General features: G+C 41.0%; 2 protein-coding genes across 3 annotated transcripts; one reads left to right on the top strand and one right to left on the bottom strand.

The window, feature by feature from the left end:
- Window positions 1–6: 6 nt before the first annotated feature.
- gpx3 (glutathione peroxidase 3) lies at window positions 7–4,341 on the bottom strand. Its single transcript, XM_030062732.1, has 5 exons — window positions 4,164–4,341; window positions 2,504–2,654; window positions 2,285–2,402; window positions 1,615–1,714; window positions 7–570 (listed from the first exon to the last, which is right to left on the bottom strand). Exons 1-5 carry the CDS (start codon window positions 4,248–4,250, stop codon window positions 349–351), a joined length of 678 nt encoding a protein of 225 aa, XP_029918592.1. The 5' UTR covers window positions 4,251–4,341; the 3' UTR covers window positions 7–348.
- A 4,832-nt stretch (window positions 4,342–9,173) lies between these two features.
- Window positions 9,174–22,580, top strand: dctn4 (dynactin 4). 2 transcript variants are annotated; one of them, XM_030062730.1, is made up of 14 exons: window positions 9,174–9,386; window positions 10,083–10,153; window positions 10,292–10,470; window positions 11,390–11,433; window positions 11,649–11,756; window positions 13,026–13,046; window positions 13,609–13,682; window positions 14,317–14,429; window positions 15,019–15,128; window positions 15,234–15,307; window positions 15,829–15,883; window positions 16,979–17,086; window positions 20,650–20,747; window positions 20,863–22,580. In XM_030062730.1, the coding sequence occupies exons 1-14, from the start codon at window positions 9,252–9,254 to the stop codon at window positions 21,080–21,082; spliced, it is 1,410 nt and encodes a 469-aa protein (XP_029918590.1). In that variant the 5' UTR covers window positions 9,174–9,251; the 3' UTR covers window positions 21,083–22,580. The 2 variants fall into 2 exon arrangements, with proteins under 2 accessions (XP_029918590.1, XP_029918591.1); XM_030062731.1 differs by lacking the exon at window positions 13,026–13,046 and having other exon boundaries at window positions 9,175–9,386.
- The last annotated feature ends 5,266 nt before the right edge of the window (window positions 22,581–27,846 follow it).

The following is a 27,846-nucleotide window of genomic DNA, read 5'->3' as shown; positions in this document are numbered from 1 at the left end:
CATCGGTGTCTTTCTCCATGATTTATTGAAAGTAATTAGCATGTAGGCTGTAGTGGCTAACAGGTCCTGGGCTGAGGAGGTGACATGATGCTGTGGGATTGCAGGGCAGCCTGAATGCACTGAAAAGCTGGCCTGGACCCCAGACTCCAAAGAGGCACCACAGTAACTGTTTTCAAGCCTCCTCTTCATTCAGCATGCCACCTCATATATCAGAAACTGTTAATACCATTACACTAAAAATCGATGGTACTAGATCTCCCTTAGTGTGTCATCTCACAATTTAGCATTATATTGAAAACGTAACTAAATATAGGCAATAGATTCAGCACAGTGTGACAAAGCAAAATCTTAATTAAAAATCTGTTGAGCATATAGCTGGCTGAAGTATCTGCGAATGTCATCCCGGACCTCTGAAACGTTGACCTTGGGGTACCACCTCTTCACCGGCTTCCCATCTGGCCCCACCAGAAACTTCTCAAAGTTCCACTTGATGTCAGTGAGCTTCATAGGCTGCCAGAAAAGCCTGCCGGCGGGGTTTCCGAAGCTGTCTCCAACCGGTGGGCACGAGTTCTGCATGGAAGGAAGTAGAAGACCGAGGAAGCTGATAACCAGCGTTTCATAAAGCTTGCAGAGCACAATCAAGTGATGAACCTTGATCTTACACATTTGATAGATTTGGTAAAAGTCACTTCCTTTGAGCCATATAAAGTCTATATATCACCTATAGATTTTTTTTTAACATATACGATTTGTGTTCTTTACTTGACATGTTTCGGCGTTTGACTTCCACCTTCATCAGAGTGTCAGTATAGTCTATATATTTATAAATGTATATATATTTCAACCTTTTAGCTCTATATTTGCTCCAAGCTTTTAATGGCTGTCAGGATCTGTGCATACTGTCACCGGATTCTGAGTAATGTGTGTATGCTGCTTGGGTGTGTGCTTTTGTGAGCTACTCTGTAAACATGAGCTGCACAGGTATGAAAGGATAGTAAACACACCTGTTAACATGCTCTATTCAGAAAGTGACAACCGGTTTGCTCAGAAGTTTTGCGCCAGGAAATAGATTTGAACTGATACATTGTCAGACTATTGGTATCAGCCAATAACAATTTTTAAACACAATATTGGTATTGGCCCAGTATTTTTAACGCCAATATTTTGTGTCTAGGAGTGTGTCATATAATAAAGCTGTAAAATCAGCAAAAGAATAAAACTAGCATTGTGTTTTGTTTAGAAAAAATAAATAAATAAACGATTGTCTTAAGACAGGCCTGTCTTACAATTGCAGATTGCATCGACATTTGTGCAATGATTCTTGCAAAATGCTAGAATCATTGCTCAGCAACGATATCAGCTGTAAAACATGGAAAGATAATGGTATCGGCCGCAAAAAAGGAGGTTTCATTTCTACTTAGAAAAGTGTTTTAATGCATGTTCAGAGACTTATCCAGCAGCCTGTGCAGCAGTGTTGAGAGGCTGACATGCATGTCTGTAAGAGATGTGATGCACAACTCAAGTGGAGAACAGGATTAGTAGCTACCTCCACTGATACATGAAATACATATTTAAATAGCACAGGGTTTTTTCCCCCCACAGGTGAAAACTTACCTTTAGGAAAGTGTAAATTTCTTGCTCATTCTCTCCGTTCACATCGCCGCGCTCAAACAGCAGGAAGTTTGGAACAAATCCATTGCCTGGCCTAACATGCCTGGAATCCAGGAAGAGGTCAGCTTATCAGTGGACATGCCTCTGAGCACTTTGTGCAGCCAGCGCTTCATGAGCTGTGGCTTGGCAGCTGCCCCACATTCAGTGCAAGTTGTGTGAAGCCATAATCTATTGCATAGGCTCGGCTGTGGATGTGAGATGACTGATGGAAACTGAGACTTAAATTCTATATGAGTTAAAGTGAGTGGGTATGAGGAGAAACAGATCCCGTTGCCAAAGGATGTTTTCCTGGATTAAATGAAGCTTTGGTGATTGACAGGGGATTTACAATGATTGCAAATTCCTCTCTTTATCCAGCTATGCAGGATCTTGTGTTACACCACCTGATTAAAAAGGGAAAATAAAATATATAACTCACTGTTTTGTGTGATTTTAATGATTTTCACTTTTGCGGGTTGGGAAAATTCTCTCTTTAGCCTATGAAACCAGAACCGATGCATATGACTTTGACTTCACTGTCATACTTTCACTGGTTACTTTCTGTCTGGTTTTTCATATAGTGGACTGAGACTGACTTAAGGCAGACTTGCATAGAGATTGAAAAATTTCTTACTTTAAACTTGACAGAATTTCATGATTTTTTCCTGGTTCTTGCTTCCCAAATTGATTGCAGGGAAAGCCGAGAATGGTGAGTCCATACGGCTTCATCTCCTCATGTAGTGCATTCAGCTCTGATTATATGAAAGAAGAAATATGTTCAAGTACTTTAAGAGGCTATGTTATGTTATGTTGTTCCACATTAAGGAATAAAGCCAATGGTGCTATGCCTTACCCAAGTACTGGTAGGTGAGTCCTCAGTACGAGGCAACGTTGACAAACAGGACAGTCTTCCCTGCGTACTCACTGAAGGACACAGTGCGACTCCCGTTTAGAGTCTTTGCCTTGTAACGGTAAATGGTGCCATCTGTGGATGAGTCACACAGCTGAGGACAAAAAGAACACGGGTCAAAACGAGTTAACATTGTTGTTTTATCTGGCCAACATCCAACACATTGATCCATTAGACCTTAGTGTAGTATTTCCTCCATAACTGAAGGAAGGCATTTGTCAATCAATGAAAAAATGTTATTGACTGACAAATGCCCAAAATGACAGCCATGCAACATCTATTTTCCAGAAAGATGCAGATGCTGTTTATTAGTGCAATGAACACAGCATTACTTGTACTCTTGACATCTATGATTTCACAATGCCTGTCAATGCAGATTTCTAGCCAAACATAGGCCTTGACACAGTGTGTCCCTCTCACAGTGTGTCATGTTTGATCATATGTGGGCTTTTTAAGATGTCAGCCAACTACAGCTTTTATTGGTTCTTATTCTTGTAATATTGCATAGATGAACCTGCATTTTCAACTTGGAAAAAAAAAGATGAAATGTCCGGTATGTATTTAATCCAAGAAAATGTGGCAAACAAGAGGAAATACCACATTTTGTCCAGGTGAGACATTATTAACAAGTGTTGCCCTGGACATCAAAATTGTCTGGTTTCCAGTACAAACAAAGTATACTAAACAGTGTATTTACAAAGTGGTTTCTGGAAATGTGTCACAACACATTAACCAAATAAAGCCAACCATGTACCGCTGTAACTCTTTTTACCTTTTAATCCCTATATACCTCTGTTGTTATTTGGGCTATAGAGTATAGTGACATCTGCCCGCCACAAAACAGAAACCCAATGTCAACAGAGACCGTGAGTGTTGGTCTCAAAGACAAAGAGGCACTTTGTTAGAATAAAGCCACCAACCTGGGCTGGATCTGACTTGGTTTGTATACCTATCAAGAATGGTGCATAAGAGCACACAATGTAATTAATGATTATATTTTCTCTACACAGTAGCAGACCTATTAGGACTGTGTGTATGTGTATATGAGAGATCAACAACAGGCACAGGCATATGTTTTGAAAACGAGCTATGGTGCCCTATTGATTTGCATGTGTGCTCTGTATATTTGAATATGTCTATACAAGCAAACATACCAGTGGGCATTGGAAGGTACAAAGAAGATCCAGTTGAATCTCGGATACTTTTTCAAAACAGAACTGGACTTGGCCACAGGCTATGGAAATCAGTTAAAAACACCCTCAGATGTTTAATCAGTAATTGCTGACCCACCCATTTGCTGAAACTTTGACATTTTTGCAGGAATGTAGGTTGATTATTTTCAAGGGCAAGATGTACCTGCTGAAACCAATCAACCAACAAATGAGCTACAACACATAGGGCCTACAAGCAGTTAGAGACAACTGTTTTTATGTTGCAATTTTTAATGTAACAGTTATCCCCGTCTTTCCTAATAGGTCCGCAGCGTTCAAATGCTCTGAGCGCCGAATTGCACAAATCATTGAATTAGACAATAAATATAAAGCATAGTCACAGTGTGATGCGTTTTGGCGACGTGTGTGCGGATTAATGTTCATGCACTTACCTGTGTGAGTGGGAATCCGCCCATGGAGGGTCGCAGGAGACCCAGCAGGAGCAGAGCGACGAGCCACATGCTGTCCATCCTCTGCATGCTGGATGGTACTGTGGGTTCTTCTTATGGTCCGCTTCTCCCCAGGGCGAAATAACTCATCTGGCCATTCTATGACAGCTGGCAGGGATTACGCCCTCCCGTGACGCAAATGCGTAGTGATAAAAAAAAAAAAAAAAAAAAACTGACGCTCGAGTCAAGTGGAGCCAATCTGAAAACACCGCACTGTCAATTTAGTTTGTTCTGGAAATTGCCGGCTGCCGCGTGCACCAACAGACGTGTACGTGTTGATGTCTGGTTGGCGTGTGTGTGTCCAACCCAAACAAGCCAGTACAGCCTGAAACAAAGCACTAACCAATTAGCCTACCATATTCCTTTGTTAACATTTGGTAGAATGTAAACCAGAGGCCCAGATTCCAAAGTCCTAATTTTCCTTTATATAGTCAATATTATTCATTTTTCATTTTATTCATTGCAAGTTTGCCATCTCAAATCAATTCACATCGGCCACTATCTCAGCTAAAGTAACCCCAAAATGTTATACTGAGCCATGTTTTTGTTTGCTTGTTTGCCTTTGTAATGCATTGAATGCACATTCCACTATTTTGCATTTTTAAGTGACAAAAAGTATCTGGCTAAAACCAAAACAATCAGACTGGAGATCGTATGTGAGGATATGCCCTCTGCTGCCTGCGGTCCCCCTCACTCCCTGATGCTGTGCAGTAGCTGGCTCCAATTACAGGCCATGGAGAGCTAACACTCTGCAGTTTTTTCCTCAACTAAAGATGTCATTGGGTGATTTTACTGATTAGCTGTATAACGGTGTGTTTTCAGTGGCACTGCATGGTGTCGTGATTGTGTGGAAGTAAAACTTGCTCAAGATTATCTTTATACAACAATAAATGACTGTAACTGCCATGATCCTGCACATGACTGTGGAAGACACCCTCATAGTGACTCGAACCCCCCCATAGTGACTAGTGTGTTCAGTGTTATGTTTATGTATGCATTTTTGTTTCTTGCCCTAATTTCTTTGTTGATATGTGCTGTTAAACTGGTGCTGCTGTTGATGGCTGAGAATAAATTATAATCAATCAACCAGCTGGAACAGTTCTTCACCTCTGGATGCAAACTTGAAGTGTGCAATAGTCTAACTGCAGTGGCATTAGTCCTGCATTGTGTATCTATCTTACACAAATAGATGGAAAGATAGATAGAATCCTGTATACATAAATATTTACCATAGACAAACAAAACATAACAATGTAGACATGCAAGTACAAAAGGAAAAATTCACATGAAAGGTAGGTGCAAACACAAAATTCACACAACGTCCTCTCAGTTTTAATTTTTTTTTTTTTTTTTTTTTTTAATTTGCCTTGGCTTCCACATAGAGGGAGCAGAGTGCATAAAGATCTCAGGGTCATACGACAACAACATGTGTGACAGCCAACAGTAATTTGGAGATGAAAGTGCACAAATAATATGGACACAGAATGGCATTGTATGTAAGAGTATATAAATTAATGAGCCGGTGAAGGGACTGTGCAGGTACAATTATCAGTTTACAGTCGCTAATAAACCTCAGTGTACCATGACTTATTTGCCAAAGCACAAACAGACGGGGAGGAGCACAATCAATAACACTGGCTGCATGAAATAAGAGGTTCTCTACAAGGCCCTTTAAATGCCACTTTATCCTAATATCCACATAATGGTGAACTAATTACCATTTATGATTGTGCATAAACAGTCACTGAGGCATTATTTACCATTTTTCTGCCCTTTCTATGGCCACATGAACCAGTGGTTGTCCAATTCTGACATTTACTTTCTCTAGTAAAGGCTCTGACAGCTTAAGCATAATGGTAAACATTCATAAGTAGGTCTCTTACCTCTTAACCTACATATCTGCCACTCGAAGGAAACCTCTTCCCCTTACCTCTTGTGAGCGCTCACACACATCGCTCAGGACCGCTGCTGTTTCATGGAGAAACTATAAAATGGAAAAAGAGACGTGTTACTGCAGGGGCAAATCAGTCTTCACTGAGTCTTGACTAAATGTGAGATGATAAGTGTCGTTTCCACTTAATGAAGAGTAAAACTGTTGGTTTGTTTTAGTTTATTCATGGATCATCTCTCCTCTCTGGGAATAGCTGTTGCCATGGTGAGATGTGACTTGGCCATTATGCGCTGTGGGTGGTAGACATGTCTCTCTCTCTCTCTCTCTCTCTCTCTCTCTCTCTCTCTCTCGGCCTCTTTTATGCTTGCTATTTTCAGAGCACTTCATGTGGGTGCCCTGCTTGAGAATCCAGTTTAGGACCAGCTGGTTTTGAGCTGGTCCAGCAGCTCCTCTGTTGCTGGTGATAAGCTGGTTAAACATGCAGGTGGTTGGATTGGTGAACCACCCTGGTTGAGTAAGCAGACCACCTGGCTTCAAGATTCCCTGTTGCCAGCTGGGGACATGGTTAATTGATTTAATTAACTTCAACACCATGGTCAAAGCAGTTAGCCTTAGTTTAATGAAGCCTGTCAGAGGAAGTTGGCCTGACTGCAGGGCTGGCAGACCTACAATGCCAGCGTGTGCTGGATAGCCAAATGTCTCACTTATCTTCCTTTACTTGGAACAAGTCTGAACTGCCACACTTGAGGAATATTTTATGTAGCCATTGTGGACACTATGTACATTTAATACAACCTACACACACACACACTCACACAAACAGGGACATGGAAGCAATTGGCTCTTCGCACATCTGTGACTGCACCAGAATCTGGAATGATTCAGCTAGCTAGATAGAAATTAGAATCCTGTCATATACCATGAAGATTGCAGAGCAGCAAAACACAATAAAGTAGACATGCAAATACAAAAGAAAAAAAATCACATATGAGGTAGGTGCAAACTCAACATTCGTCATGCATCCTTTCATTTTTAAATGAATCTGACCTGGCTTCCACATATGCATTATTACGCCGCTCTGCACAACCATTGGCTCTGCAGTGCAGTGCAAGAGTCTTGGGTGGTGCCTGGGCTAAATTGGCTTAATTGTCCACACCTAAGAAGGAGTGGATAAAAGGAAGGGAAACTGCCTCCTGAGGGGAGCTGCACACTCACCACAAACAGTTGTGTATTTGAACTGCTCCCCAGATTTTAATTTATATTATTTATTGAAATAAAATTACGTATAATCTGACGTCAGTCTCCACTTTATGTTGCGGCCCACGAGCCAGGGTCGTAACATGTGGGGGATCCCGGACGAGCCCCCAATATGTTACGGCCTCACTAACCAAGGCTCTTTCCCGGAGACCGAAACACCATACAGACGCCAAACTACTAAATTAACCAAATCATTTATTTTTCTTAATCAACTTAAACCACTTAAAGGGTTAAGGAAAACAAACAAAAGGAGATGGAGATCCCGGCCAAAAGGAACAAAAGAAGGGAATTTGCCGGGCCAGCCACGCAATGGGCCGTCCGGGATCCCTCACATGTTACGACCCTGGCTCGTGGGCCGCAACATAAAGTGGAGACTGACATCAGATTATGTATAATCTGACGTCAGTGCCTACGCACAACGTAGGCACTATCAAGACTCACAAACGATACAAAGTATCAATGTAACACCCCCAGTGTCAACTATGCATCGTTAACCTTGGAGAAACAAAAAAAAAAAAAAAAAAGTTACAATAACACCGTTTGCAGTCACAAGTAACTGTGGTAAAGCAAAACGCACAGTTACAGTGCTGAGGCGAAACAAACCAAGCCAACAGCATCCACCCGCACTCTGCGCTGAAACAAGCCTACAAACACAACGTCAGTGTGACAAAACGTTTAGAAGAGCCCCTAATATGTTACGGCCTCACTAACCAAGGCTCTTTCCCGGAGACCGAAACACCATACAGACGCCAAACTACTAAATTAACCAAATCATTTATTTTTCTTAATCAACTTAAACCACTTAGAGGGTTAAGGAAAACATAAACAAAAGGAGATGGAGATCCCGGCCAAAAGGAACAAAAGAAGGGAATTTGCCGGGCCAGCCACGCAATGGGCCGTCGCACCCAACTCATTCCCCCTAAAAAGGAAAAAAAAAAAAAAAAAAAAAAAAAGTACCAAACATAATCAAAACAAAACCCGAAAACTAGACCACCAGAACTCTCCATCCCAAACTAAAATAACAAACTAAAATAACAAAACCCAACTTTAAACCATGTTGGGATGAGACAAAAGAAAAAATAAGAAGAAGAAGAAGAAGAAGAAGAAGAAGAAGAAGAAGAAGAAGAAGAAGAAGAAGAAGAAACAACTGCTGCCACTGCTGCTGCTGCTGCCAGGTATGAGGGAGGAGCCACCACACCTTCGGTCCCCCTTTTCTCTCCTCCGTGTAATTGGCTCCAGGTGCTTCTGCAGGCCAAGGGAGAAAGAGGAAGGGCGCCGAAGGGAGAACAAAAAGGGAGAGAAAGAGACAACACCAGGGCCAAAACCACCATTTCAACATTGGGGGGGACAGATATTGAATTTGCTATTGAATTGCTAATATATTCCAGCAATATTGGGGGGGACATTTTTGGAGTGCCTGAACATTGGGGGGGGACCCCCCCAATGTATATGGACGTTTGGTCCCTGGACAACACCAAAACATCCCTACAGGCAGTGGGCAGTATTGCACCTCCATGCCACACGTAACATGCATAAAGATGTTTTGTCTTATGTAGCTAAGGCCTTAGGGACAGATTATTATGATAGTTATATATTATATCATTAGGCACATTTAACAAACACCGGCTCGATGATGGTGACCAAGCAGTCACATGAAGAAATAGTCCCTCCTGCCTCCAGACAGGTATCAGACTCAGTTTATTTATGTTTTTTTTTTTTTTTTGCCCCCATGTGGCACTGGACTCTGCTGAGCAATGGCACAGCATGTGGCATGCAAACATTTTCACATGTTAGCCACACGGGGTCGCCACTGAGCACAGAGACCAGACGGCGGTGCGGTGACATCAGGGCGAGTCTGAGCTCTCGGCTGCAGCTGGGTAGAGATGGCGTCCCTTCTGCAGCCAAACAGGGTCGTCTATCTAGTCTGCGGGGAGAAAAAGATCAGATCCCCCTTATCTCAACTTTATTTCTGTCGCTACTGTAGTGAGCTGAGATCCCTGGAATGTGTGTCTCACGAGGTACGTAACGTCAGTTGTGACAGGCTAGCTGTTAGCTCCAGCTTTAGTTAGTTAGCTGCTTTGTTGTTAGCTTCAGTAGCTGGATACCAGCCTTTGCCCGATAGGCGGGGTTTGTCAGACATTCTCGCCCGCGGTGTGGCTGTGCCGTATGTCAATCAGCATATTTTCAACGGTCTCTTCATCTGATTGGCTGTACGTGACGGGCTTAACTTCCGTGTGATAGCGAGTATTCACAGCGTATTGGCTAGCGTTAGCTAACGTTAGCCGTTGCTATATTTTAGCTTCACGCAACATCAGCTCTTTTTGATCAGTTTTTGAATAAACGGCTTGTCACATAAGCGAATAACAGTAATTTTACAGCCCAACTAACTCACTTGGACGCTTCAGTGTCAAAAATAGAGCTTCATTTTAAACAAAACACACAGCACAGACACCACACCCAGACACAGGGAGCTATGATGTTGATTGTGATTCCAGTCACTGACAGCTTTTTTCTCTTAAACTCTAGCAATTATGATACTACTACTACTGCTACCACCCATAATGATAATGTTAATAATAGTCAACTGAAATGCTAACCTTAAACTTGCTCCCTAAAGACATGCAATTAGTGCACTTCCTTCATCACACTTTCTTTTATTAGCTAAATTCTTGAATTAACTGGTTGGTTACTTCACTGTTAACTTGTGTTACCAGGTGGACTCTCACTACTGCCCAAGCTGCCTGGAGAACATGCCTTCAGCAGAGGCAAAGCTTAAAAAGAACAGGTGAGGTTGGGAAGTAACATATTCATACACAAGTCACACAGTGAATTACTTAATTGCATTTTCATGTTTCCAGTTGCTTCACTTCAAGGTGTTTGGAGGTCATGACCTGTATCTTCCCTTATTGTCACTGTGCTCCAGGTGCGCCAACTGTTTTGACTGCCCATGTTGCATGCACACTCTGTCAACTCGGGCCACCAACATCCCAGCTCCTCTGCCCGATGATCCCACCAAGACGGCCATGAAGAAGGCCTACTACCTGGCCTGTGGCTTCTGCCGCTGGACCTCCAGGGACGTGGGCATGGCTGACAAATCTGTTGGTGAGTCTCAGCCTGTGAGGATGACAACACTTGCACCTCTCTGATACAATGAAGAAATCATATACCAAGAAGGGCTCTCCCTGAATGCTGTTATAGTGGTGTTGGACCACCTAATATGTTTTCACAGTCACCATGTAAAAATTTCAAACACACAATCCAGGAGTAGTCGGTATCACGGGGTTCTTAAACACTCTGGAAAAGTATGAAAAAGAATGGAATATGATTTGGATAATTTCCGGGTCTGGAAATACATGGAAAAATTAGGGAAATGTCTGGGAAACCATTTTCATTTTTTATTATTTTCCGTGTACACTTTTCTGAAATGTGTAATTCATAAAATCATTATAAAATGTTAGGTTTTTTTTTTTTTTTTTTTCGTTTGGAAGAAGCCATGTTTTACATTGAGAAAGTGCAGGACAGAACAATTCAAATGCCTTCTTTCGACTGTTTGGGGCTTCTGCGCTGTGGGTGTTTGGGCTGGCGGACGGCAACAGTAGCTGCTCCCTCCAGTTAAGCTCAGTCCACCCATGATGCAAAGGAGGTAGTGAAGGATCTGAAATTTGAAGCAAAAACAGTGTGTACCATATGTGCTTGAATGAGGCAGCTATTCACGGTCACACATCAGGTAAAAAGCATACAGAGCTTTTGAAAGCGTCCTCTGCCCTCGGCGTATCATTTTGTCTTTAAGGCCTAAATAAGTTACAGGCCTACTGAGAAATCTGGAAACATATGGAATTTTAAAATGGGAAATGTGTAGGAACCCTGGAATCAGCAGTGTCAAAATACCAATTTGTCTCAACGTCCTCTTGTATAATCCCTGGCTCACTCAATGGTTCAGCTCAAGAATCAATCTCTTATGGTTTGCATGTTTTTTATGATTGTCTAAGCCTTTTAACTTGGTGTTTTGTGTTCACTGCAGCCAGCGGAGGATGGCAGGAACCTGAGAACCCTCACACTCAGCGGGTATGTTCTTCCCTGTAGTCATTTCAGTCCTCTCATGAGTTGTTCACATGTTTCCTGATCACAAGTTATTTGGGTCATTCTTCAAATAACACCTCTCTCAGAGTATCTTGTAAATAAAAGATGTGTCAAATCTATGCTAGTTTGCTCCTATAAAAAGGATATCATATATGTTGCACTGATTATAATTCTCTGGATGGCTTTTTTTGTTCCCACAGATTAATAAACTGATAGAGTATTACCAGCAGCTGGCCCAGCGAGAGAGGCAGGAGCGAGACAGGAAGAAGCTGGCCAGGAAGCGACAGTGCATGCCTCTGGCGTTCTCGGTACTCTGCACCCTCTGAGTCCAGCACTTAAACCTGAGTTGTTGATACTCTGCCTCTTGTGATAATGAAAATTACACACCTTGTTATTGAACCTCTCTTAGTGACAAACAGCTCTTTGATCACCGTGCAGTGGGTACTGACAAAATGTGTGTGTGCACTAAATTGAACGCTCAAGTTTAGCTCATGCTTGTTGCATTTAGTACCAGTTGGTATCATTAATGATTATGGAAGATTGTGACATTGGGAATAAAATCAGCTTATTTTTATTACATGACTCACTAGATTCAAATAGTGTAATGCATGTTGTCAGATGGGATGCTGAGTAATCTCAGTCCTCTGATGCTTACAAGTCAATCTCAGCTAAATAGAGCTTTATCAGACACCTGTAGGTAGTTGTTTTCAAACTCTGTGCAAAACATATAGTTGAAAAAAAATTGTAATGGAAAAGACAAACAAAAACAAATGGCACACAGAGATATGTAGACCAATATTTAATGGTTAGCTTCAGGCTCAAATGTGTTTTGGTAGATAAATTGCAGACTATTTGTTAAATTGCATGTGGCATCCAAGAGTTAAGGAGTTGAATCTGCTGTCATTCTATCATTCTGGAAAATGTAATGGCATTCATTTAAAAAAAAAAAAAAAAACTGAATGGCATGCTTTAGTAGAAGAAATTACTAGAATTTTTATTTGTGATTAAAAGAAATTAAATCATTCGGAGAAACTGAACCTAAATCTCAATAATATTATGTCTCAAAGTAATGTTTGCTTTTTTTCCCTGATTCATTCTTATGGCAGTGGTCCTTCTTCATGTGCTCTTGAGGCCAAAGTATGATTTGTGACACCATCAACTAAAAAAGGAAGAAATAATTAGTGAAATCAGCGGCCGTAATGTTTAGTTGGAATGAAAAGCTGAATGTAGTCGGGCCTCGACGGCACATGTTTGAGAAGTCCTGCTCTATTGAAGCTGCTCTTCTGTCTAGGGGATCAGACTTTTTTCTGAGTTTTGCTGTTACATTAATTGTTATTCAGTAATGCAAACCAAGCTGCCCCGTGGTGTAGGATTATCACATTTAAATCCTTCAAATTTAGCTGTGATCTCCTACAATCATTTTCCATCACTGATGCATTTCTGTTGCTGTTGCTGTTGCATGTCACCAGTTGCCACTAATGTTTGCTTAATCACTTTGGTTTTCACCTGGTTCTTTATTCTCTCTTTTTTCTTTGCTTATGCACACTGATATTTTGGTTTTTACTCCCCCTCCCCAGCAACACACTATTCATGTGGTGGTGAGTTGTATTTTTCACAACTTGGGTAGTCTAATCATGAACAGTAGCGCTGTCTTCTCCTTGTCTCTATCTCTGTCTAATCTCTTGCTGAGTGACCTCCCAGATCACATGAATGTTTCCTCGGGTAAATGAAATCGATCCACACAATAAGAGCCTTTATGTCGAGTAGGGGGAGAGAAGCAATAGGACACTGTCTGTTCAAATTTTTAACCAGTTTCAGACATTTGGCATTAATAGTGATGAAGCCCTGGAGCTTCAGTCTGTTAGACGGTTCATTCTCTCCCCCTCTCCAGATCAGAAACGCTCCTGTTTATGTCTTGTATCAGCAGACAAAACAAACCGTCTGGTTTTGGCTTATTTTGTTGTTTGTTTAAATGTTAAATGCTATGTTTTCTTTTTTATGTGTAAAATGTGTAAAAATTCTCTTTGCGGCTAAGACTGTAGAGTGTAGACGTAGTTTATAGAACAGTAGCTTTAGATTAAACAGTTTCATAAACTTCCTTGTTAATATGCAAAAGTCAGACAGCCTGATCGTGTTCTTGTATTTTTTCATGTCACTCAGGAGAAGTATGGCCTTGGAACCAGACTGCAGAGGCAGAGGTCTGGAGCTCCAATATCAAGCCTGGCTGGCCTCTCGTAAGTCCTCTCTGTCACATACAGGGGGAGGGGATCCTGTTGTAATTTGACTCGACATAAGATTTTTTATTCATTTTTATTTCCCTAACAGTAGATTTAGAGCCATTTAAATGATTTTGTGCTGTGTGTATGATGTATTTTTGAGGCCAGTTACTGTAACGGAGTGTTTTAAGCATGACTGATATCTTCAGTTTGCTACACACACTCAGTCAGTGATAGGGCTGGGCGATGTTGCCAAAAATGTTACCATGATAAAATGCATTATTTTAGTCAATATTGATAATTATTTTCATAAACATCAAATAATTATTATAACACATTTAAAGACTTAGTTTTTGCTTCTGTGTGAAATCTAAACAATCCAAAATGATAGGGATAATTGGCTTTATTTCTTTGAGCCACCAAAACAGTGTCTGTCTGCTCACTCTTGACCAGGCATGCATCCAGAACTTCCTCTGTTTTTGCCACATGATCTGTGTTTTAAATTGATTAATATTTATTAATGATTAATTGAACATTTTTTTTATATTTATACTGAGGGAAACTATATATTGTGATGATTATTGTTATTGTTTTATCGCCCAGGCCCAGTTAGTGTTGGTTTATTGATAGCAGTATATGTTTGCTCCATTAGCCTTAAAGAGGGTGAGGACCAGAAGGAGATCAACATCGAGCCTGCTCAGGCGCTTGATGAGGTGGAGCCATTGCCTGAAGATTGTTACACCAGACCCATCAGCCTACCAGAGGGTAAGAGCTTGTCCAAAACAGATTACCTTATGTCAGTGTACTGTCACAGTCCTATAACTTTGGTAGTATATAACAATACGGTGGCATACAAGCCTGGTTTGATACCATTGTAAAAACAGAAATCCCATTCAGCACACATTCCTCTATTTAAAAATAAACGTTAATAGGTGACGAGAAATTTTGTATGTCCTGTATTAAAACATAGACCACATGAGAATAAGAACACTGAGTTAAAAGTGCAGCATTTAACTGTAGCCTTCAGGAAGAAAGCAATTTTCTTGCTGTAATATTGAATACAATGGGACGATTATGTGCTCTCATTATGATTTACAGTCCTTTAAGCATGCCTGCAAATTTAAATATTTCAGTATTTAAACATACAGGCTAAAGCTACATTAGACTAAGAATGCACATCAGGTTATGTTGATAATAAAAACACTTGTGTTGGAGTTGTTTTCTAAATGCTGGTATTGACTTGATGCCTAATTATGATTCTCCTGACATCTCTAGTTGTAACACATCATAGATCTCATCAGATTCTTCTCTAATTGAGCTTGATTGAAGTGTAATTTTTGTGGTGCTCTCCCAGTGACCACGCTGCGCCAGCGGCTCCTGCAGCCTGACTTCCAGCCTGCAGGGGCGTCGCAGCTCCACCCCAAACACAAGCACCTCCTGATGAAGCGCTCATTGCGCTGCAGGGTCAGTACCACTTAAGAGCTTTATATTTCTCTGTGGACCAAATACTAATCAGTATGTTTTTGTAGGTCAAATGCTTAACTGTTTTTTTCTTATTTTCTCATCCAGAAATGTGAGCACAATCTGAGCAAGCCAGAATTCAATCCGACATCAATAAAGTTCAAAATTCAGCTGGTGGCTGTGTGAGTATCGGTCTGTTTTGATTACATCATTTAACTTTAATTTTCATTCTTAATGAGGTGTGGAAGGAGCGCTGAAGTAGTTAAATTAAATTAAAATCTTCGTTAATTCTGTTGATTTTCACGCACGTATGATTCTAAGCACACGTTTAGGATATTACTCAGGCAAAGCAGTGCAATAAACATACCAGTCAGCAAAGATAGCATCAATTATGCAAGATTGAGTCCAGAAGGTTTTTTTTTCTCTGTAAATTTAAACCCTTGTATTTGTTAATTTTACTTTATGACTAAAAGTAGAACTTAATCAAGCATAAATAAATGGAGTAATATTATTCTGGTGGAGAAAATGGCATGTACAGAGTGTTACACTAAAAATCCACCCAAATACAGTGATCTGTCTTGTTTTTCATTTTTTTCTCACCTCAGCTTTTAATTCATATGTTTGAATGCCTGATTGAATCATTAAATATGTTTGAACGCTGGTCACAGTGTATTGATTGGCTTGCTGCATATTGATCCCACAGGAGTTATATCCCTGAAGTGAGAATTATGTCCATTCCAAATCTCCGGTACATGAAGGTCAGTGTCTTCTAACACATATCATGTTATATTATTGAATGTGAATTTATCATTTGATGTTTATTAACTGTACCTCATTGCTTGAATCCATTATATGCTCTCAACCAGATTATTCAGCAGCATCTTAGACGCCCAGCAAACTGATCAGTAACTAAGGTGTTCAAACTGCAGACGAATCAGCTTTATTTCTCAAATCAGATCTTTAAGACAGACTGTCCGCACTGTTATTTACACGTGAGCAGGTCAGATTTGTGTGTCCAGACCACCAACCTATCTGCATGGGTTGCTGTGGTAAAGATGTAGGCATAAGTAAGTATGTACGCTGGAGATGCCTGCGTATTGCTCTGCTAGTAGCAGCAGCATAGATTCCACTCAGCCCTCTGGTGCACTTGGTCACTCTGGATTTGGCGTCTTTGTTGTGTCCTGTTGTGAGTAAAGCAAGGACGGTTTGAAATCCTATTTGAGTGGCCAGTGTCTGGACTAAGGTCTGTAGAAGTCAGATTGTAATCGCATTTAAAACCACCTCTAAATGTGGCTTGGATCTGATTTGCAAAACGTACATCTCATGGACACATGAGATGTACGTTTTGCTGCCCAGACTTTCCAAAATCTATCTGGATTTAATCTGGCTATGCTAGAAAATGGTTTTGGGCCCCCAGTCTGAGCAAGTACCAAGTGCCATTTGAGGTTGCGGTTATTCATAAAGGTTTCACACTGGTGCTCTTTGTTTTGTTTTTTGGAAGTAGTAGCAGTAGGTCATTAGGGGCTTGAAACATTTGTCTCAAAATCTCATGCAGTTCCTGTAAAACAAACCTTCACTTTAATTCATTCCTCTTCCTCAGACACATAAATGCAATGCCTTGCAGCTTATTTTCTCAACAAAACTCACTGGTGCTAAAACATTTGGTTTTGTCTTAAAACCAAGTTTTTTTTTTATTGATCCTGATATTTTAGGCTTCTAAAAAAATATGGCACTGGCATTTTAAGCACCACATTGCCTAGTTAGTGAGCTACTGAACCAGCTTTAAAGGAAATAGTAGTTAAATGGTGTTCTTTTTTTTTTTTTTTTTTTTTTCTCCCATCCTGTCCGTTCAGGAGAGCCAAGTGCTGCTGACCCTGACCAACCCCGTGGAGACCATCACCCACGTCACACTGGTCGCCTGTGAGGAAGGAGACTCAGATGATATCAACAGCACTGCCAAGGTATTTAACCCTAGTTTTAGCTTTATTTTTCAGCCAATTTCACCGAAAGTACTTGAAGCTACATTAAGCAATATTATGTGCATCTTTTTTTGCAGTAAAATGCCCCCAAGAAATGTGAGAGTCGTCATTGTCGGTCTTCTTCCATCATACAGTTTTCTAGCCAGCCTTTCGAAGTTTAAGTTCATATTTATTTAGAGCTCTTAATCACAGTTACAGTGCAAACTCTTATTTCCTGGTTTGAGCTCTCTAAATTTCTGTATTAGCCTGATGAGAAGGCCCTCCTCTGTCCTCCTCCTCACTCCTCTTCACTGCCTTGCTTGTCTGACTCACCAGATGTAGACTGTGTAGACCTCAGCTAACTATTTTATAAGGGCACTGTTGCTACATCCTGGGCTTAGCGCCACCCAAGATGATTGTGATTGGTTTAAGGAACTACACACAAGCCAGGGAGTTTTTATTCCCTGTAGTTTAATGATAATGAGTTCAGCCAGACCTTTCTCCAGCACTGCACATTCTGCAGATAAACAAAGATCTGCCAGCCTGTATACATTTTACGAACCAACCATACATTCCTTTGTCAAAATATGCAGGTACGAAATGCTGGATTTCGTCCCTGTTAATCCTTGATCCTTGACCACTTGATTCTCTCTCTGTGCTCTGTAGCTGTTTCTGCACTGTTTTGCCCCTTTTGTTTACTGTCAGCTGTCAGTTTCATACAGTATCTTTTCGAAATAGACTTTTGACTTCCGCATTCATAGGAAACAATGAAATAAGATCAACATAATAAATACATACCAAGTGCAGCTTACACACATGGTGGTTCACATATGCAAACCATGTATACTGCAGCCCATTTTCAGTATATCTGTCCAGTAACCTGGAGCACTTTTCTATTTTCAGGTTTATTTGAGTGGGAGTGGGAGAGAGTCCTGTAGCCTGGTGCAGTTTTGGAAAAAATATAAAAGTTATTTAATAGTTAGTGTTTTTTTTGTTATGAACATCTATTAAAGAAAAGTTACCAAAATGTTTGCATATGCTGTCAGTTATATTTCTTGGAAAGAAATAATTGAAATCAGCGGGTCAGACAAAACTGAAATTGGCCAAGAAAATTGCAATCAATGAATCTCTAGTTGATGCAGAGTTGCAGGGACGAAGCACAAAATATCATTACCTCAGCCATCACTGCCTGTCTTTAACATTATGATTGACAAAATGGTAATGGCTCTCAAATACTGAGGAAGCCTAAGACAGTTGTGACAAAGGAGCTCTTAGTGCTTTGTCTTGGCTTTAACAATACTGAAGTGATGCCTGGGGATAAATAAATAAATAAGGTGTCACAAACACAGAAAATAAGGGATTGGCACCATCACACATGGTGGCAGTATCTTTGTTCACTGCCTACCTGTATCACATGTCACACAGGCTACTGATCTATACTCCTGCTGTTTTACTGGCTGTCTTCATATTGTTCAGTGTGGTTAACGTCTCCGTACACCATGCCCCTAAGAAGAGTCCTCATCCTTATCTCATGTGCAGAGCAGTCAGATCCCATTTTTAGCCTACGGCTCAGGGTGTTGTTCCTGTGGAAATGATCTGCTAACAATGGTACCTTTTGCCAAGAACAACCACCCAGACACTGTCAGTGATGACAGGCCAGTTGCCATGACTTCTCTCAGATGAAGTCATCTGCAAAACTGGTCAAGGAAGAACTTGTATATTGGTTTGCACATGCCGCTTTAAAAATGTAGCACCTGACTTCAGGTCATTTATATCTATATATCTATATATATGGGCATGGCTCTTACAGTCAGATGAAGGCCTGCCCGGCTGAAACATTGGTTTGATTAAATATTTCAGTAGGAGCTCGTGTTCAGTGCATGTTCAGATCTGTTTCAGTTTGCATATATGGGCAGAGAGGGTGTACAAGACACTGCTGTCATCCTGCTTAACCTGATATTCAGATACGTGGAAGACGCTGAGAACAAAGCCAGGCTGTTCTTTGTTGATTTCTCAGCAGCATTAAATACCTTCCATCCCACTTTTTTCAAAGAGTGACTCATTAGTGGCTCAGTTTGCACTGCAGTGTTGTGTGGGTTGGTTCCTGGATTTGAACAAACATAACCCAGAGATTTGTGAATCCATAGTCCATAGTGTAGGTATATTTATGAAATAGTGCATGGTATGATGTTTAAACAGTATGTGATATCTGCACTGCTGAAGTGTTTTGCACAGTACAATAACTTAAGCATACCACTGATCACTAACGTAAGAAAGCTAACAATTCGTAAAATGTACCAGGCTATAAAAGTCTGTTTGTTTTCCTGGCTAGTTATGGCCTAGATCCTATAGATATTTCTGACCAAAACAATGGCAGCAGTGGGGCAAAATCAATGAAAAATTCATGATTAGGGATCTTAAAAGCTTCAAGGACCTAGAAAAGTTTGATTATTTACTTTGAAAGTGTTGGAAAAGTGTTTGAATCTCACTCTTAAAAAGCTGTTTGACCCTGAATGATGCCAGTCGTGATAACAGGCAGATTGTAAAGTGTGCTTTGGGGTGATGCACCTTGCCACAGTCCTATTGTTGATTTTATACACTGTGTGAAAGTACTTTTCCACAACTGAACCCTGTAGCCTCAAGTCTAAAGTTATTTTTATTGGAACCACTAATGTTAGTGCTCAAATCCATAACCATCTTGGCCCTCTCTCTAGTGACGTATTTTCAAACGGTAATGCCTGTCTTGGGAGTGATGATTCCAGTTTAGGCCTTGAGAAATATTTCAGAGGAATAGTTGGGAATATTTTAAGTCTATTTCTGTTTACTTTTCACCGCTTATGTTGTAGATTGATAGATTTTTATTTCCCGTTCATCCATTTAGCACTGGACATGTAACTCCTGCTTCACGCCTCTAGTTTGATGCAGTTAAAGGGGAACAAATCTGCAAAAAGCTCCCCATGCTTCACCCAGAGCCAACATAATTCTACAGCAGTCTGTCAGGACTTCTTGGAGTGCTTATTTCCAAATGTTAAAATCATTTCTTTTATTGCTAAATCCCTCGGTGTTTGCCTGACCTATGTTCTTCGCTGTGCGGTGGCGGACTGATACTTGATGCTAATCGTGTGTAGGCTGTGTTGCTGTCAGTGTAAAGGTGAAAGCAGCACGTCTTGAACAACAGCTACACCACACATCAGAGGAAGCCAGTAACCTTAGTTCATGCAGGAAAAAGTGTTGGACTTTGAACTGGTGGATTGACAGGAAAATGAAATTTGCTGATTAAAATTAGTGTAGAGAAAAGGAATAGACTTAAAATACTTATGACTATTCCTATAAGTCAGTTTTTTTACAACTTTGAAGACGTGTAACAGCATAGTATGGCAGCATAAGTGAACAAAGACACGTCAACAAATAACCTGGCTCTCTTTGAAATCACATCCTCATATTTTTGTAAGACATTTATCTACATTTACGTGCTTAGCAACTGATCAGGTCTGTGAACTATACCGTCCCCACTTCCTGTCGTCTGAAACCAGTGAATGTTGCATAGTTGTGTTTTATTTTTGCAGGTAATTGTACCGACCAAGGAGCTGGTCTTGGCAGGAAAGGATGCTGCGGCAGAGTACGACGAGCTGGCTGAACCTCAGGACTTCCAGGATGATCCAGAGTAAGTAAAAAAACAGCAACTGCAACGCACACACACACACACACACACACACACACACACACAAAGAAGTAGTTTGTGGAGCCACTCAAAACCTGATATATTTCTTCTCTTCCAGTGTTGTTGCCTTCAGGAAATCCAACAAGATTGGTTTCTTCATCAAGGTGATCCCTCAGAAAGAGGAAGACGAGGATGTGACTGTGTCATTTAAGATCCGCCATGACTTCCGCAACCTGGCAGCTCCCATCAGGCCGAGCGAGGAGTCTGCTGAGGCCGTTCCAGAGGCCATCTGGCTCACACACCATGTTGAGCTGAGTCTGGGCCCACTCGCTAACTGAGAACATGAACAAACAGGCACAGCGTCCTACAGCTGGGTTCTCTGAACTCGTTTCTTTGAGCCTTTTGATTGATTTAAAATAGAAAAAATGACTCCTGATTCTGCTAATTGATATTTAAGAAAATCATTCAAAATGCTCCTGTTATACAGCTGATTTAGACTTTCTTTCTTTCTTTTTTTTAAGCTTAAGTTGCATCCTTAGTTACATGACAGTTAACAACACTAGCTGACACCATGGCTGACTGCAAACCAACTGAGCAGCTCCCTAAAATTTTACGCGGCTTCATTATTTATGTTTCTAAATGCAGTTTGTCAAACATCATAAGGATGATAATGTCAAACATAATAAGAATTTGCATCAGCATGGATAGAGGATGTAGCTGTTGCTGTCTCCCAGTCCAAATATTATGCCTGAGCACATCTGACAGCTTTGACGCCCAATGCCAGCTATCAGTGGAAAACTTTCCTACGTTTGAAGTTGTTAGCAAGTAAATCACTAAGTATTTATTAGTTCATTGTACTGGTGCATATTTTCTTATTAAGCAACCTAAACCTTCCTGGCTCCTGGTCCGCCCTGAGCATGTGAAGTACAGACACCGTTCACTGAGCAGTGGCGCGGTGTTGTAGTGTGTTTACATAGCTTTTCTTCAACTGAGTCTCCTTTTGTGTGCATTTTGAGTGCATTATTGTGGTATTTTTTTCTTTTAATCATTTTGTGCAAAATCAGTTGTGGATTTTTACTTAAATCGATGGCCTTTATTCAAATACAAAAGCAAGCAGTTATTCACTGTGTATAGCAAATACTAGCTCTATTAAAGTAGTTTCTTTCAGTTCTGAATACAACAACAAAATGTGGATTGCAATAAACTGTAGAGCGTGAATGAGGGGTGAAATCAATAAGCAGAATCAGAAATCAGAATTGACCAAATCCAAACCGCTCCTCCACCCCTCCCCGCCCCAGCTTCTAGCTTATGCATCATTGCGTCATTTTCAGGTGATGATAGTATTTACTCGCATGCTACAAGTATAGTAAATATCACAGACTTTAGACAACTAACAGTTACTGTTGCTGTACTGTATTCTTTCAAACAAACGTGTTCACCGGGCTGAGATCAGAGGTCTGGCCCAAACCCTTAGGATTGTTATTTTGCTATTGTTTAAAGTCACAGTTTAAGATTTTATTGGCAGTATGGAAAGTATGAAGTAAGGAGCTCTGTAAATTATATTAATTACAAGGTGATCATCAGTTTGATGTATTTAAACACTATCATCTACTCTATTGAAAAAGTAAATAAAGTGTTCTGACGGCTTGAAGAATCCCCTGAACTTCTCTGTCCGTGGGAATCATACGCCGCTGTCATCTTTTTGGTCTGTGTGCGTGTGTGTGTGTGTGTGTGTGTGTGTAAACTTTGGATTTCGTTCCTTGCTTTGTAGTAAGACAGAACCTTACAACACAGTTAATCTTCTGTACTGGCTAATAAAATAATGTGATACTGTAACTGGCTTCTTGTCCATTTATTTTCTAGGTGTGGTTTTAAAGGATTTTGTGTTTTTTTGTTTTGTTTTGACAGTAATAGGTATGTTTTTTTTTTTTTTTCATAAAGTGTTTGACCTGCCACCAAATGCATGTGTGCTTTGTGCAGTACTCATTATCACCTCAGGGTGGAGCTGTAGGCAAGCTAGATATTCCCAGTTGCCATTCGTGTGCAAGGAAGCTTTGACCTGATGTAACAGAAGACACTGAGCTAAACCAGGGCAGATGTGGATGCAGGTGGTCCTAAATGATGAACTGGTATTTCACACAGTAAATGCAGAATTAATTCTGACCTCTCAATCCTGATAAAAAAACATTTTGCTGAGAATACAAGTAAATTTAAATGCTTAATTTGATCGGAATGTGAGAAACGAGATGTGAATGTTTTACTTGGGAAAATTAGCAGCACATAATGGCTGAATCTGTGCTCCAGCGGTTTTGCACTTAGCGTACGTAATTCTAATGCTCCTGTACAAGGATGATACATGCAAATGGGAGAGTTTATTGCCTCTGAGAGGGCAAATCAGATACTTGATGCAGGCCCGTTGCAGTTCCCTGGTGAGGCTCTGCGCTGTGTTAACAGTCCCACACAGCCTGGGTAATAAAGCCAGGCTTTTCTTTTATCTTGGGCAGGTATATAAACAGCTTAGAAGAGCGGCCTGTGTGAGAGCCGTAAATCACCTCTTAAGATGAGGTAATAAAAAACACATGGGGGGGAGACCATACCACTGAAGCACGACCCAGGCTCCCATTTCAAGCAGAGCTGATAGGAGCAGTAGCTGACTGGTAGTGCATAGCAACAGTACACCTGCACTTGCAAGAGTGCTGCACACCTACTGGGAGCACAGTTTTATTGTTTTGAGAGAGATAAACACTTGCAATGTGGGGGACTAGTGACTGTACTTGACCTGGACACGTGTTGCTATTAATAGCCACCCTGAGCCTCTCGGTATTTTAGACATGCCCAGGTTCAAGTCATGGACATATTTTCAATGGGGGAAACAGAGAAGACTGATTGGGGATGACTGAATTGTGCCATATGGTTTGGGAGATTTGTGTTTTAACCCGATCACTGAACCACGAACGGACCTCGGTCTGAAAGAAATCTGGATTCTTCTTGTCAGGATATTTTCCTGATTGCCTGGATCAAGGCTGGGATTAGTTCATGCTCCAGGTGTTGCCCTTTGTAGAGTCGTACTGTAAACATCACTGAAATCTGACCTGTGATTCATTACATGGATTATAAATGAGTGTTTCAGCAAAGTTGAGTAAAAGGTTAGGTCATTCAGTAGAAAGCACTTTCTCTTTTTCTCTTCTCTTCTCTTCTCTTCTCTTCTCTTCTCTTCTCTTCTCTTCTCCTCTCTTCCCTTCTCCTCCCCTTTCTTTTCCTTTCCTTTGAGAACTAACATCTTTATTTATAAAGACAGCCTAGCCAGCCTTGACCAGATGAAAAATTCCTCACTGAATTACAAGTTTGACTGCACCCAGGACCTTTCCACAATTACGTCATTCCCCAAACCGCCAGTAACTCACCCTCCGACGATGCATGACACAGGAAAGAAAAAAGGAGGAAAGCTACACCTCAACAGAGGCAGTAAATTCTGTCCATCTAATAAAAGATGGGATATACAGGCCCATATAGAGTATATGAGAACTATCTTTTCTCTGCGGCAGTGATTCACTCTTCTCACAAATTAACTGTGCAGCATGTATATGCATGGGGATAAAGGTATGTTTTCTCCATTAAGATAACTCATCATATCTGTCAGGTGAGTTGGTGGATATCACCAGTGTAATCCTTACAGGAGTCTGTATTTTCTCCTGTTTGTGCACCAGAAAGATGTGGATTCACAGTATATAAAAGCTCTGGGTCTATGCAGAGCAGGGGAGGGACACAAATTGCTCAAGTGCTCTTCACTCTCATCCCTCTCAGGTTGAGCGGTGGGTCTGGAGGTGCTCTGAGTGATTAATCGCCTCCTTCATTTTCTGCTCACCGGACCATCATCCGGTTAATTAGACGTAATTGATGATGTCTGCCCAGATGAATAACTGTAGCCACGAGGGCGTCCAGAGTAGAGAAAGCCAAACCTGTGAAACCTTAGCTTTGGAAACCAAAAAAAAAAAAAATCTTCCTGATTGTCCTCCTGTCATTCTCTCTCCCCCCATTTCCTTCTCCCTTTCACCCTCTGACTGCATCCTGATGGCTGTAGGTTGGCTGGAATGTTGACTTTGGAGGCCGGAGTGAAAAGGATCGCTCTGAGAAAGCAGCTGACCCTCCACACCCCCTCTGAGCCCCCTGTCTGACACAGACCAAGACTGTGGCCCGCTCTGCATTTTCATGTATTATTTGCTCAATTGCTCGCGGGTGCATTACGTGTGTAAAGGCACAACTGTGTCAGCAGTCGGAGCTGAGGCCAGTGCTGCAGACAGAGGCCTCATGGGAGATCTTGAAACCTCTGGAGGGCTGAGAGGCTGTGTTTTTGTGCTTAAACACAATCGCCTGGGGACTTAAGACATCGCTCTCAATGAAAAGAGTAGAGCAAAGAAGTGTCAGGTACAGCCAGACTGAAGCGAGGAACACTCTGGAATGTCTTAATAAGGTGAGATTTTTCACAAACAGGTACACCCGAGTGGGCTGGGCAAGCTGGTGCGGGTGTTAAAGTGGATCTATTTATGTTGCTCCCTGGATACTGAAAGCAATTACACTCCCATTATCCACTGCAAAAAAATAATGAAAAAAATCCATCTTAAGTTATTTGGACTCATATTCAGTCGGACTCATTAAAAATACAGTTTTTCTTAAAACAAGAGAAACCATCTGCCAGTGAAATGAGATAACTGTTTGATAACTTGTTTCCATTGCTAATCAGCCTGTTTATCAACTTGTCACACTGCCATGGACATTTTTATAGTTTTGCTATGTTGTACAGGGCATTAATTATTTAAAAATAAATGAATTAGTTAATTAAATTAAATTAATTGCCACTGCAATGCCACAGCCAAGCTTATTTCCCATGTAGTTTCAGGAATTTTTTCCAAGCATAAATATGTTGAAACAAGGCAGAATAAAGCAGATCAGCCCACTAGTATCAATAAAATGACACTTCCAAGGTAAATCAACAAGTTGATTTACCTTGGAAACGCGCAGCATTATCTCATCTCATACATTTTAATGTATTCAAAGAAAAACAAGACTTCAAGACTGAATATGATACTAAATTACTTAAGAGCCTAAACTTTCCAGAGTACACTGGAACTGTTTGCACAGACAGACACAGAATTCCAGTCATGGGACATTTCCTTTATTGTTTTGCTTTGGACTGTTTGTCTCCGTTTAGCCCGAATCTGCAAACAGAGCAGAGAGCTTGAGTTTCCCTGAAAAGAAAGACTCAAGCCTAACCAAACCTGCCTCTCTGAGCTCTTAACTCCACTGATGCCCAGCACAAGATAATCCTCAGTGAAGTCTGCAAGGACCGCCCTAATAAGGTTCATTAATAGATGAAATGAACTACAGCCCCAGAGAAAATTCAGCCACACACCAGCAATAATGTAAGTCCAATAACTAGAGGATTTCAATTAGGGTAGCACTTGTGATAGAAGTGCCATTGTTGTCCAGCTGTAGACGGTATAGCCAGGAGCCTCTCAGGCAGCCAAGCCCCATTTGGCCCTGCTGAAAGGGGGCTGGCTGCTGGGAATGTGTAGAGGGATGCTGAAGACAGAGACGTCTGGTTTCCGCTGTGCAGCCTTCCCACGGCAAGCAGCCAAACCCACCGCAGCCCTGCCCAACACAGCCCACCACCGCACCGCAATCACACATATATCTCCATCCAGGACACATACACAACTTCCCTTTACTGAGCGGCGCTGTATTTCAGTTAGGAGAGACTCGGCTGAATCAATGAAAGTTTCACTTGGAGGAACGTGATATTATTTTAGATGCAGATTTGGTGCTGACCGCAAGCAACATTTCATGAGGAGTAGAACCTCGCGGAAAGACGGCTAAGAACACTAAAAACCCCTAAAATGTTGATGCCAGATGGAGCTGGAGGTGCACTGAAGGAGCATCCAGCAGAAAAAAAACCTGTGCTACTCATGTGCTGTATATGCATGAGTAGTGAAAATGATGACTGGATCCCATAAAAGTGTGAGAGTCGCAGGTTGGCACTGATTGGCTAAATGTAATTCAATAACACACCTATAAAAGGGTCTATAAAATAAGTAATGCTACTGACTGAATGCTACCGCCTCTCTCCAAACGCAAGACCAAACCCATTTTGAATATGAGGGCAAACTCATTTCCCCCTGTCAGTGAAGCAACTAATGACTGAATCAGCTGTAAACGTAGGGGTCTGTGTTAGGGTCTGATCAATCAACCAAAATACTATCAAAATGACAACACGGGCCAATGCAACTACCAAATCAAAGTGCCTACAATTTTTTTTTTTTTTTTTTTTTTTTTTTTTTTTGATAGAGTAAAAACGTGTGACAAAAATATAATGGTGCAACAGAGATGCCCTGGTCCACAAATCTTACTCTCCCGATGCAAGAAAACATGGTGCAGACCCCAGTAAAAATTACATCATCATCATTTTAATAGTTTTTTTTTTCAGTGAAAATGAAAAATTATGATGCAAAAGTCAGCATTCCCACTAACACTGTGAATCACACTGCAGTCACAATATCCGCCAAAATAATTGCAATGATTTCTTTTTGCCACATCACTCAGCCCAAGTCTGTGTTGTGATATAGTGTTGAGCAAGAGGGTCTTGATTGCTGGCTGCACACACACTCTAAAGCTATAAGCCCGTGGAATTAAAGACAACATCCTTATTTAGAAGTTACCAGTAAGAGTTGGTTATAGATGCTCAATTGAACAGTGCATAGCTAGCAATTAGCGGTGGAAAACAGAGTCAGACATAGGATCCCACAGTGACTGCTGGCAGAGAATAAAGGGCATAAATTAGAAATTTCACTCATGCCCAAAAACTTTAGGCAGATTATACAGTACTTGGCTGGGATGTTGTGCATCTATGCTCTGAAAATCGCATGACAAGGAACTGGAAATAAAATCATCATGGCACCATGCATTTTCTTTGATTGAGGAGAGTTAATTGTAGTCGAACAAAACTGGTTTTTGTAATGCCGAGAGGATTTCTGGCATGTTTTGTGAATATTTGTGCACTTTGTTTATCAATACGTTGAATGCACTCATCTGTCATTGATTAATATAA

This window comes from Myripristis murdjan, chromosome 10 (genome assembly GCF_902150065.1).
Source record: "Myripristis murdjan chromosome 10, fMyrMur1.1, whole genome shotgun sequence".
NCBI lineage: Eukaryota > Metazoa > Chordata > Actinopteri > Holocentriformes > Holocentridae > Myripristis > Myripristis murdjan.
Note: the sequence above shows the minus strand (reverse complement) of the source record. Positions and strands in the feature narration are given on the sequence as shown.

Bases quoted from the DNA above. Each gene is read 5' to 3' on its own strand.
- dctn4 (XM_030062730.1), top strand. From the start codon at position 9,252: ATGGCGTCCCTTCTGCAGCCAAACAGGGTCGTCTATCTAGTCTGCGGG. The intron at 9,387-10,082 runs GTACGTAACGTC...TTGTGTTACCAG, and splicing joins TGGAATGTGTGTCTCACGAG to GTGGACTCTCACTACTGCCC. The intron at 13,047-13,608 runs GTGAGTTGTATT...CATGTCACTCAG, and splicing joins AACACACTATTCATGTGGTG to GAGAAGTATGGCCTTGGAAC.